The sequence below is a fragment of the Salvia hispanica genome, chromosome 5 (genome assembly GCF_029641045.1).
Source record: "Salvia hispanica isolate PSC_SH4W2 chromosome 5, Shi_PSC_v1, whole genome shotgun sequence".
Lineage (NCBI taxonomy): Eukaryota > Viridiplantae > Streptophyta > Magnoliopsida > Lamiales > Lamiaceae > Salvia > Salvia hispanica.
The window spans coordinates 33,548,551-33,558,457 of record NC_142696.1 but is presented as its reverse complement, the minus strand read 5'-3'; the positions used below and the strand labels follow the sequence as shown (position 1 = coordinate 33,558,457).

At 35.7% G+C, this 9,907-nt stretch overlaps 2 protein-coding genes across 2 annotated transcripts; one reads left to right on the top strand and one right to left on the bottom strand.

The window, feature by feature from the left end:
• The first annotated feature begins 347 nt into the window (after positions 1-347).
• On the top strand, positions 348-5,294 carry LOC148926685 (DEAD-box ATP-dependent RNA helicase 7-like). The gene is made up of 14 exons (XM_089058467.1): positions 348-967; positions 1,204-1,338; positions 1,471-1,611; positions 1,736-1,847; positions 2,062-2,132; positions 2,250-2,404; positions 2,518-2,629; positions 2,823-2,924; positions 3,044-3,104; positions 3,203-3,371; positions 3,454-3,550; positions 3,627-3,721; positions 4,542-4,675; positions 4,755-5,294. Exons 1-14 carry the CDS (start codon positions 734-736, stop codon positions 5,015-5,017), a joined length of 1,881 nt encoding a protein of 626 aa, XP_088914593.1. The 5' UTR covers positions 348-733; the 3' UTR covers positions 5,018-5,294.
• Positions 5,295-6,073: 779 nt separating this feature from the next.
• Positions 6,074-8,758, bottom strand: LOC125189494 (alpha-L-fucosidase 1-like). The gene is made up of 3 exons (XM_089058110.1): positions 8,147-8,758; positions 7,597-7,836; positions 6,074-6,916 (listed from the first exon to the last, which is right to left on the bottom strand). The coding sequence occupies exons 1-3, from the start codon at positions 8,701-8,703 to the stop codon at positions 6,217-6,219; spliced, it is 1,497 nt and encodes a 498-aa protein (XP_088914236.1). The 5' UTR covers positions 8,704-8,758; the 3' UTR covers positions 6,074-6,216.
• Between the last annotated feature and the right edge of the window lie 1,149 nt (positions 8,759-9,907).

Sequence of the window (9,907 nt, the reverse complement as noted above, 5' to 3'; positions counted from 1 at the left end):
ACAAAATATGTCACATTTCTTTTTAGAAAAAGTCTCTATCACATTAATATAAATATAATATTTTTTTTCTCTCTCCATTTAACACACAAAACAACATCTCCTAAATTCTCATGCTATTATCAAAATATGTCATCTATTATGATTTATGAGACGAAGGGAGTATATTTTATTCAAAAATCAAAATAAGAATAGTTTTGAAGTATAATTTAATTTAAAACTACTTATTTATTCCATTCTAGATTATAATATACCGTTAGAGATGATGTAATCAATTTTCTCGATATCAAAATGTTGTATAGGCAATTGGAAATTTATATCGCAAAATTTGTATTGACAATTAGATATTTTCATTTATCGATAACAAGATACATTACCTAAAATACAATCAAATTAGAAAGTGACAATTACATAATTTTGATTTTGGTTAGCAAAGAGTTTAGTGATATTTAATCTGTAGATCTAACGGTAGCTAGCAAGAACGCATCTCCATCGTATGGCTAAAGTCAAACGCTTTCCCGCCAATTACCAAGCGAGAGTATGCTTTGAATGGGAATATGAATATCATCTGAAATCAAGAAGAAAATGGAGAATGCTAAAGTCAAGGATCACAGAGAAAAAGTCAAGGAAAATAAAAATAAAAAGAAAAGGAAAAGAAAAACTACCTAAATTAGGACGAGAGAGAGATTGAGTTTCAGACATCGAGGCATGATGCTGAAGAAGAGGAGAGGAAGCAATGCAGTTTCGAGAAGGGCGAGGCCATGAATTCAGTGAAGAAGAAAGGATGAGCTTCGACAAAAATAGCGAGGGGGAGGAAGATCTTAATGCGCTGACGAAATTCCGGATTTCCAAGGCGTTGAGGGAGACCCTCAAGGACAAGGGAATCGAGTCCTTGTTTCCGATTCAGGCCATGACCTTCAATACCATTCTCGATGGTTCTGATTTGGTCGGTAGGGCTCGCACTGGTCAGGTTAGATCATTTTTTATTCATCATTGATGCTATTATGCAATTTACTTTTGCAATTAAGATTTCCATTTTTTATTGCGAATTTAAGCTCTCATTCTCCGAATCAAGCATATGATCAACTGAGTCTCAAGCATTATTTTACTTGTTTTTAACTGTTGGATCAGTAAATGATCAGATTATTAGGCATCCTCGATTAGGTAATTTATTGCTTCACAATATATGCTTTGGAATCTTATCAGGGTAAAACATTGGCTTTTATGTTGCCTATATTGGAATCGTTGACGAATGGGCCAGCAAAAACATCAAGGAAGACCGGATATGGAAGGCCACCAAGTGTTCTTGTGCTTTTACCCACTAGGGAGCTGGCCACTCAGGTATATAATCATCCATTGTTTCCATATTTCTAGTTATCCAATCCTTTGTCAATGTTTTCTTCACAGTTTAAACTTTGCTTCTGTTTCTTGATTGGTTGATCCTGAGCCCAACTTTTTCCTACATGGACATAGGTGTATTCTGACTTTGAGATATACGGCGGATCGTTAGGGTTGAACTGTTGTTGTCTGTATGGGGGTTCACCATACCAGCCACAGCAGATTCAGTTGAAAAGAGGTGTTGACATTGTTGTTGGTACTCCTGGTCGCATTAAGGTTGGTTTTCTCATAGGAGTTGATAGTAAGGTTGAAAAGGGACTTAGTCATTATTTTATACTACATGCTATTGCTTCCACTAGAGCATGTGGCTACATATGGAGCTTGTAAACTCGATGTGCAGGATCACATAGATAGACAAACGATTGACTTGAGTGCACTAAAGTTTCGTGTACTTGATGAGGCTGATGAAATGCTGAGGATGGGTTTTGTTGAAGATGTTGAGCTTATCTTGGGTATGTCACAAGTGGATATATCATAAAAATGTATGTGATGTATATTTTATTACGCTAGTCCTCTGATGTTGATGCTACATAAGAGATGCAGTACTTGGCTTATGTTTTTAAGAGTGTGGCTTCGCTTATGCTTAGTTTGTGATTTTTTTAGTGTAATGTTATTTTTTGCTCATTCACTTTTCATGATCATATTGTTTCTGTTATTGATTTGAAGGCAAGGTAGAGGATGCAAGTAGAGTCCAAACACTTCTTTTTAGTGCTACTTTACCAGAATGGGTAAAGCATGTATGTCTTTTACTCCCATTCTTGCATCTTTCCTATTCTCGCTATATTGTATCTCTATTTCATCAGAAACTTTTTCAACCTTACTTCGTTGAGAATTTTAAGTACTCTCAATGCCAGATTGCAGCAAAATTTCTAAAACAAGATAAGAAAACTACGGATCTTGTTGGAAATGAGAAGATGAAGGCTAGCACCAACGTGAGACATATCGTTCTTCCCTGCTCTGGCTCTGCCAGATCCCAAATTATTCCTGATATTATTCACTGCTATAGTAGGTTGGTAGCCTCTTATCATCCTACTAAATTTGTTAATATTTTAAAATTCTATTATTTCATAAGCAACACACTCTCTTTCTTTTTCTTTCTCATTCTCCCTCATGGTTCTTCAGTGGAGGCCGCACTATTATCTTTACGGAGACAAAGGATTCTGCTTCCACACTAGCTGGATTACTACCTGGAGCACGTGCTTTGCACGGCGACATACAACAGGCTACACGTGAGGTAGAAACTTATCCTGTAATGTTATGTCTACTATTGCTCGTTTTCTAGTAGTAGAATTGTTTTTTGGTCTTTTATCAGTAGATATTACTAGCATATTAGGAAAACTTGTGCTTCTATGACGAATTGATACGTATGCTTCTAGTAGTAGAATTACAAATTTAACTGATTAAGCAAAAATCTAAATTGCATTCAGGTCACACTTTCTGGATTCAGATCTGGAAAATTTTCAACCCTTGTGGCTACAAATGTAGCGGCACGTGGGTTAGATATTGATGACGTCCAGCTAATTATTCAGGTGTTTTTTGCCCTCCTAAATTTGTCTTGATGCACATACATACTTCTTTTTGGTAATTATGATCATGTTATGTTGCTTTCTGCCTTGACATGTTAAATACATGTGTTTTTGTGCTCTAGTGTGAACCACCTCGCGATGTAGAGGCATACATTCATCGGTCTGGAAGAACGGGAAGAGCAGGTGATTTCCTGATACATAGGAGTATATCCTATGCATCTGAAATTTACATAATTATCTACAAGTTTCCAATATAGAAAGCATAATGATGCTTTAATTAGGGAAAACTGGCATTGCTGTAATGCTTTATGATCCAAGGAAGTCAAACTTTTCAAAGATAGAAAGAGAATCTGGGGTGAAATTTGAACATATGTCAGCTCCACAGCCAGCAGATATAGCTAAAGTTGCTGGTGCAGAAGCTGCTGAGAAAATAGCTGAGATATCTGATAGGTATTTGTGTATCTTTTATGTCATTTTGTCAGGGAGTAATGAAATAACCTAAGATATTTCTACTATATCGAAAAACATGTAGAGTCATACCTGTATTTAAGGATGCTGCTGAAGAGCTAGTGAAGTCATCTGTTCTGTCCCCAGCAGAATTGCTAGCAAAGGCACTGGCGAAAATTGCTGTAAGTCCTTACTTACGTCGATTGTGGTCGAACATCAAGTTATTTTAATATTTACAGAAGGCTTCATCTTTTGCAGGGCTATACTGAAATTAGGAGTAGGTCACTTCTCACTTCAATGGAAAACTATGTTACCGTTCTTCTTGAGTGTGGAAAGCCCATTTACACACCTTCGTGAGTTCTTACAAGTGATTATGGTATACTAGTATTCATTTGCGTTATTTGTGACATTGATATGATTCTGTATGATATGTTAGCATGCTTAATCCTTTACGGGGCATTGACACTACAGCTGACACAAAGCGGCGAGAATAGATAGCACTGATGGTGGTTTGGTTAGGCTTGTTGGGTGCATAAATCCTAATTTCACTAGTAAGAATATAAACAACATTTTACATCCGTAGTTTGAATACAAACTCATCCAATCTGGTGTCTTCTGCAGTGGAATCTGATAAGTAAGATTTCAATTAAGTGTTTTCATAATCTTCTTCCATCCGAAGAAATGATTCATTAAAAAAACATTCATGTCCACTATTATCAGCTGCAGAAAATATAACAAGGAGAAGTTTTTTCCCCCTTTATTCTTGTAGAGTCATTTGAGTCTTTTACATTCATTTGCTATAGAAACTTCTTACCTGAATAAAATTCAGCATTGTAACAATGACATCATCCATTTAGATTAAGAACCTAATTGTTTCGAAGGTATATCAAAACATGTACTCGTTCTGAGTTATTTTAATTTCTGAATTTCCCTCTCTTTTCTCGCGTCTCTTTTTTACTTTGCTAAAGGGCATTCATACCCTTGATAGAGAAATTATATTGCAAGAAGGCTTGAGTCCATGTGCAATTTTGGTAGAACAGTAAGCTTAGGTAGACATATAGTGGTTTCCTTGGTGGGAGGTGTTTGGTGAGCTCTCTGCATTAATATTATGTTTGTGTGTGTGAATTGTTCTCTTCATTATCACTAATCACTTAAAAAATGATGATTTTCCAGCTTTGTCTATGGTGTTCTCCGAAGATTTCTACCAGAAGAGAAAGTCGAATCAATCAGGGGCCTTTCGTTGACCGCTGATGGAAAGGGTGCAGTGTTTGATGTGGCTACTGAAGATCTGGACCAGTTTATTGCCGGTTAGTTACTGCTGCATATTGAGAACTTTTTTGTATATATCATGGACTCTCATGACATAGCTGCATCATGGGGTTTCAGAGCCGAAAAATCATTCTGGGGTAAGCCTGGAGGTCGTGAAATCATTGCCCCGATTGCAAGAAAGAGAGCAGGTAAGAGGAGGGGGGAGATTCGGAGGTGGAGGTGGAGTTGGAGGGCGTGGTGGTGGTTACTCGGAGAGACGAGATGGTAGGTTATCTAGTGGAAGAGGAGGCGGGAGAGGAGGATTTCCAGATAGGAGGAATGAAAGATTCGCTAGAGGTGGTGGTGGAAGAGGTCGCGCGAATAACAACCGTAGATGGTGAAGCATTCTGCATTTCTCTCTTCCAGATCAAACATTGCTGAATCTGAGTAAAATATGGCATGTCAGGGGAATATAAGTTTTGGTCATTATTGACATTTTTTAAGGGAAAGTTTTGGTGATCATTATCAAGAGAATAACTTCTTTTCCCTCCATTTAATTTGTAGTATATTTTTCATTGTAGTAACATAGTTAGGTCTTGCTCTTCACCTGTATGCAAGATTTATGGATATATGACAATCATAACTACAATTAATTATTTGGTTGGTTTACTCTATCATTCAATATACATTTATAATCATTACTCATATCAATCAATATTCATTTACGCTCACAGGCTACTTTTCTTGTATGACACTTAATTATTTCTTGTATGACAGAATTATTCATTTACTCATATCAATCATAACTATAATTAATTATTTTGTTGGTTAGTAGGAGTAATTGTCGTTGAATGTGTATTTTCATATCTTGTATGACACTTCAAAGAATCCCTATCTAAAACGAAACTGCAAGCATCAACCTCAAAATCATAGCAAGAGCCAAATTGTTAATAGACTACGTTTACTCAAGATTTTTGAAGTTTTTATTTCGCTCTTATTTTGTTGACTAGTGAGAATTTCAAATATTGATTGACTGAATTATACTCCATCCATCCCTTAAAAATATGAACTTTGGCTCTCCCAGAACTTCATACTCCTAAGTCCTAAAAACATTATCTACCAATACATGTAATTTTATATTAATTAAATACTACATTCATTGATATCATAATAATGTAATGCTATTTTTAGTCAGAAAATGCATGAGAGACGAGAAAAATGATGGTTTCAAAAGAATCTAATATAAGCTTGAAAGCCCAACAGCTCATTATAGTATAAGATGCTTCACCTCAACTCAACTAAAAGGATCACATTCCAATTAAAAGAATCAAATTTGGACTGGGGATGATAATGCATGCGTGTAACAAAATGAAGAAAGGATAAATAACAGAAATTGAAAACTAGCCAAGCATCAACGGATTTAAAAAATAAATACTGAGTCAACGTAACAATATATGTTCTAAACTAAGAAATCATGATGAGTCTTTATTCCACTTGAGATGTTGTAACACAACAACGTTGTTGAATTTTTCACATTGTGTGCGAGCATAAACATTAAAAACCGTAAGGATCAAATCAATGTAGAGAAAGTGGTAATTAATTAATTATTAATGGACCCATTAATCCCTTGATTAGGGTTCCAAAAGGGATCAAAATGTAGGCCAACAGAAGAGATCAAAGGAAGTCCCTTTGCTTTCACAATCTTGATCATAACACTATATCCATGCACAACTCCCTTTTCCAATCTATGAAGCCTCTTGTATCCAATTGTAGTTCCTTTAGCAACCCTAATCCCGTCCACGTAAATTTCGTGTTTCTTCACCCTTTGCCCTAGTCCAATAGCTTCTTGTATCCTAATCACATTAAACTTGATCTTTTCACTTCTTGATTTAAACTCAATCCAATAATCTCCCTTCTCCTTCTCACTCGGGGCCCAATATGTCCACAAATGATCGTCGTCCACCACATTTTTCGCCTCAAAACCTCCATTCTTACCACCTCGTTGGCTACTTGCTTTGACCAAACAATTTTGAGCCAAATTTGAGGAAAATATGGTGTCAATTGCTTCTCTAAATTGTTTCAATCTTTGTATGTCGCCTTTGGATATCATACCGGTTGTGTTTGGTGGAACGTTGATTAGTAGAACGCAATTTCTACCGACGGATTTATAGTAGATATCGAGTAGTTCACTAAGCTTTTTTGGTGCTTGTGATTTGTGCCAAAACCAACCTTTTCTAATCGAGACGTCGCATTCCGCCGGCAACCAGTTTGTCCCTTTGGAGTCGCCGGAGTTGAGATAGCTACATAGTACATATATATGTTTGAATAATTGAATTGCTAAGAAAAGAACATTTTGATTAGGTTACATAATTTTTAAGATGAATGTGACATGGCCTCAAAATGGGCACTAATAATGGAGAATGAGAAAATGTGGCCACTAGTAATAATGTTTACTTTTTCGCTTATATCTAAGAGAAAGATCCAAAATGAATTATGCAACGTGGAGATAATGTTAGCTTTTTATTGGTACAAGCACTATCCATCCATATTATGAATGTTGCTTTTGGGATTCTAAAAAGAAAATGAATTTTGGAGTGGGAAATCTGTGAAATTGATCTACTTAATATTGAAAAGATTTTTATGGGTAAAATCATTTAATTTTGGTATCAAACTTTGACCCTTTTTATATTCTGGTTGACGAATTAAGTTCATGAGTCACAATTTCACAATCACAAAAAAGGTTCACGAGTTATAAATTACTTAGAGTAAGTTTGAACCACAAATACAAAAGTTGGAGGAATAAAAATCAATTTTTTCCTAGTGCACATATATATTGATAGATAGGAAGTCCCAATTTATTTTTATGGAGTTAGATGAATAACTTGTTTAATAAGTTCACTTTATATTGATAAGGAAGTTGCATTTAGTAAGATATTACTAATATGATGCGTATGTTATATAGGTAGATTGATTGAGTTACCTAGTAATGGTTGCGTTGCCAATTGATAGAGATGTGGCATTGATGGTGGACCAGCATGTGCTACCGGCGTATCCGTTCTCATCTCCGACCCACCGGACATCCGGGCCGGCGTCCGAGAATATATTTATGCTGCTCTGCAGCTCCCTCACCATCGAAAACCAATCGTTGAAGTAATAGCTCATGTTTCTTGCATTTGAACCTTTTGCTCCATCGAACCATATCTCTCTAACATCGCCATATCTGTATATATTACTTACAATTATTTTGATTTCATCCAAAAAATTGAAATTCATTTTTAATGTACAACTCCATTAGTATCAACCGTCACTTTTCCACATTCACACACACACACACTTTTCAATTTGATTCTACAAGATTAGTATAGATGTGGCTTTGTGAACTGATCATGTGTAACAAAGTTTTGATCATATTATAACTCACCACACTACACATATAGTCAAGAAAATTCGATTAAAAAAGAAATTTAAAAATTGACTAATCCTTATGATTTAGAACTATAGTAAGTAATATTTAAATAAAAATAATTTACCTTTTGAGAAGTTCTTGTAACTGAGCCAAATAGTACTCATTGTAGAGCTTATCATGTCCATATGTAGGGTCATGGCGATCCCACGGAGAAAGGTACAGGCCCGAATCGATTCCCCGGGCCTTGGCCGCCTCGACAAACTCTTTTACCACATCTCCTTCCCCATTCTTCCAAGGGCTTCCAATGACAGAGTGATCAGTGTATTTGGAAGGCCACAAGCAGAATCCATCGTGATGCTTGGCCGTCAGAATCATCAACGAGATGCCGGCTTGAGCAGCTGCATCGGCCCATTGGCTGGCATCGAGGCCCGTTGGATTGAACACGGACGGGCTTTCCAGCCCGGTGCCCCATTCTCTATCGGTGAAGGTGTTGACACCAAAATGGAGGAACATTATGATCTCTCTCTGCTGCCATTTCAATTGGGAATATGATGGCAATGGAGGGATTGGAAGAGGTGGTGTTGCTACTTTAATTTGATCACTCCATGAGAGGGCTGATTGGAATAACAAAAGCAATGTGGAAATGTGATAGAAATTGTGAGGTTTAGTCATTATTATCATCTGGATAGCTAGTTTGATGGGATACTAATTTATGATAAATAAAAATAGAATTTGTGTGGGTGGGTGGGTTATGAAAATGGGGGACCAAAAATAAGAGAGATTCCTAAAGTAAGCCATGCCAAAAAGAGTGGCTAGATTGTGATTTGAGGTATGTTGTTTTATTATCAGCTAAGATGAAAATGTAAGGTCACTACATACTGAATGTTACTGTCATTCAAGGTCACGGGGAAGCCTTTACTACTATGTCACTCCATGCATATTCATTCTTGTTTCAAAACCTTCATCTCACATTTTAATACTATAGTAGTACAAATATAAATCACATGTTGGTTAATAAAGCTAGTCTATTATCTCTAACTTTTGTGTACTTCATCGGAAGGCGTAGCCACTAATTTTTGGTGCACATTTGATATTATCTTAATCTAGTTATCCATCAACATAATTTCTATAAAATTTGAAAATTTGAAGGCAGATAATGTGAGAATTGATGGTTAAATTAATATACGCATTGATGGCTCTTTAACTCCATTTGGCTATACAACATGAAAATGAAGGCAGATAATGTGAAAATTGATTGTTAAATTAATATAGCAGTTATGGCTCTTTAACTCCATTTAGATATTTAACATGAAAAAAAAGTCAATACCAATTAGGACTATTGAAATTTGACTATTCAAAAGTGGGATACAATTTTTGAATCTTACCACTATACTCAATTTTGAAGTATGTTAATTGAAAAGATGATGTGAGTTGGGCTACAAGGAGATATTATTTGTATTGTGGACTTTTGATCTTATTGGGCTGCATTTAAAAGTCAGGAAAATCTAAAATTAAATTTATCATTATCTCTATCTGTATCTCTTAAACAACTTTTTATTTTGAATTATATGATTGATTAAGAAAATAATTCCAAATATTCCTCTTAATGTTATTTATCATTTAAACACTTTATAAATATATCATATCATCCAGAATAAATCCCTAAGTACGAATTGTTTACCGACATCGTCAACCATTGGTATTGTCGGTATTGTCGCCTTCTCTTCGCCATATAAATGTACACCAACACAACACACAGATCCCACTTTAAAACTCTAGACTCGTCTTTGACTGTTTTTTTCCGGACTCAAGACATGCATAGTATGTAATTGTATCAAGAGGCAGGGCCTTTGGTAAGTATGTCATGGTAAATTCTAAATTCTAA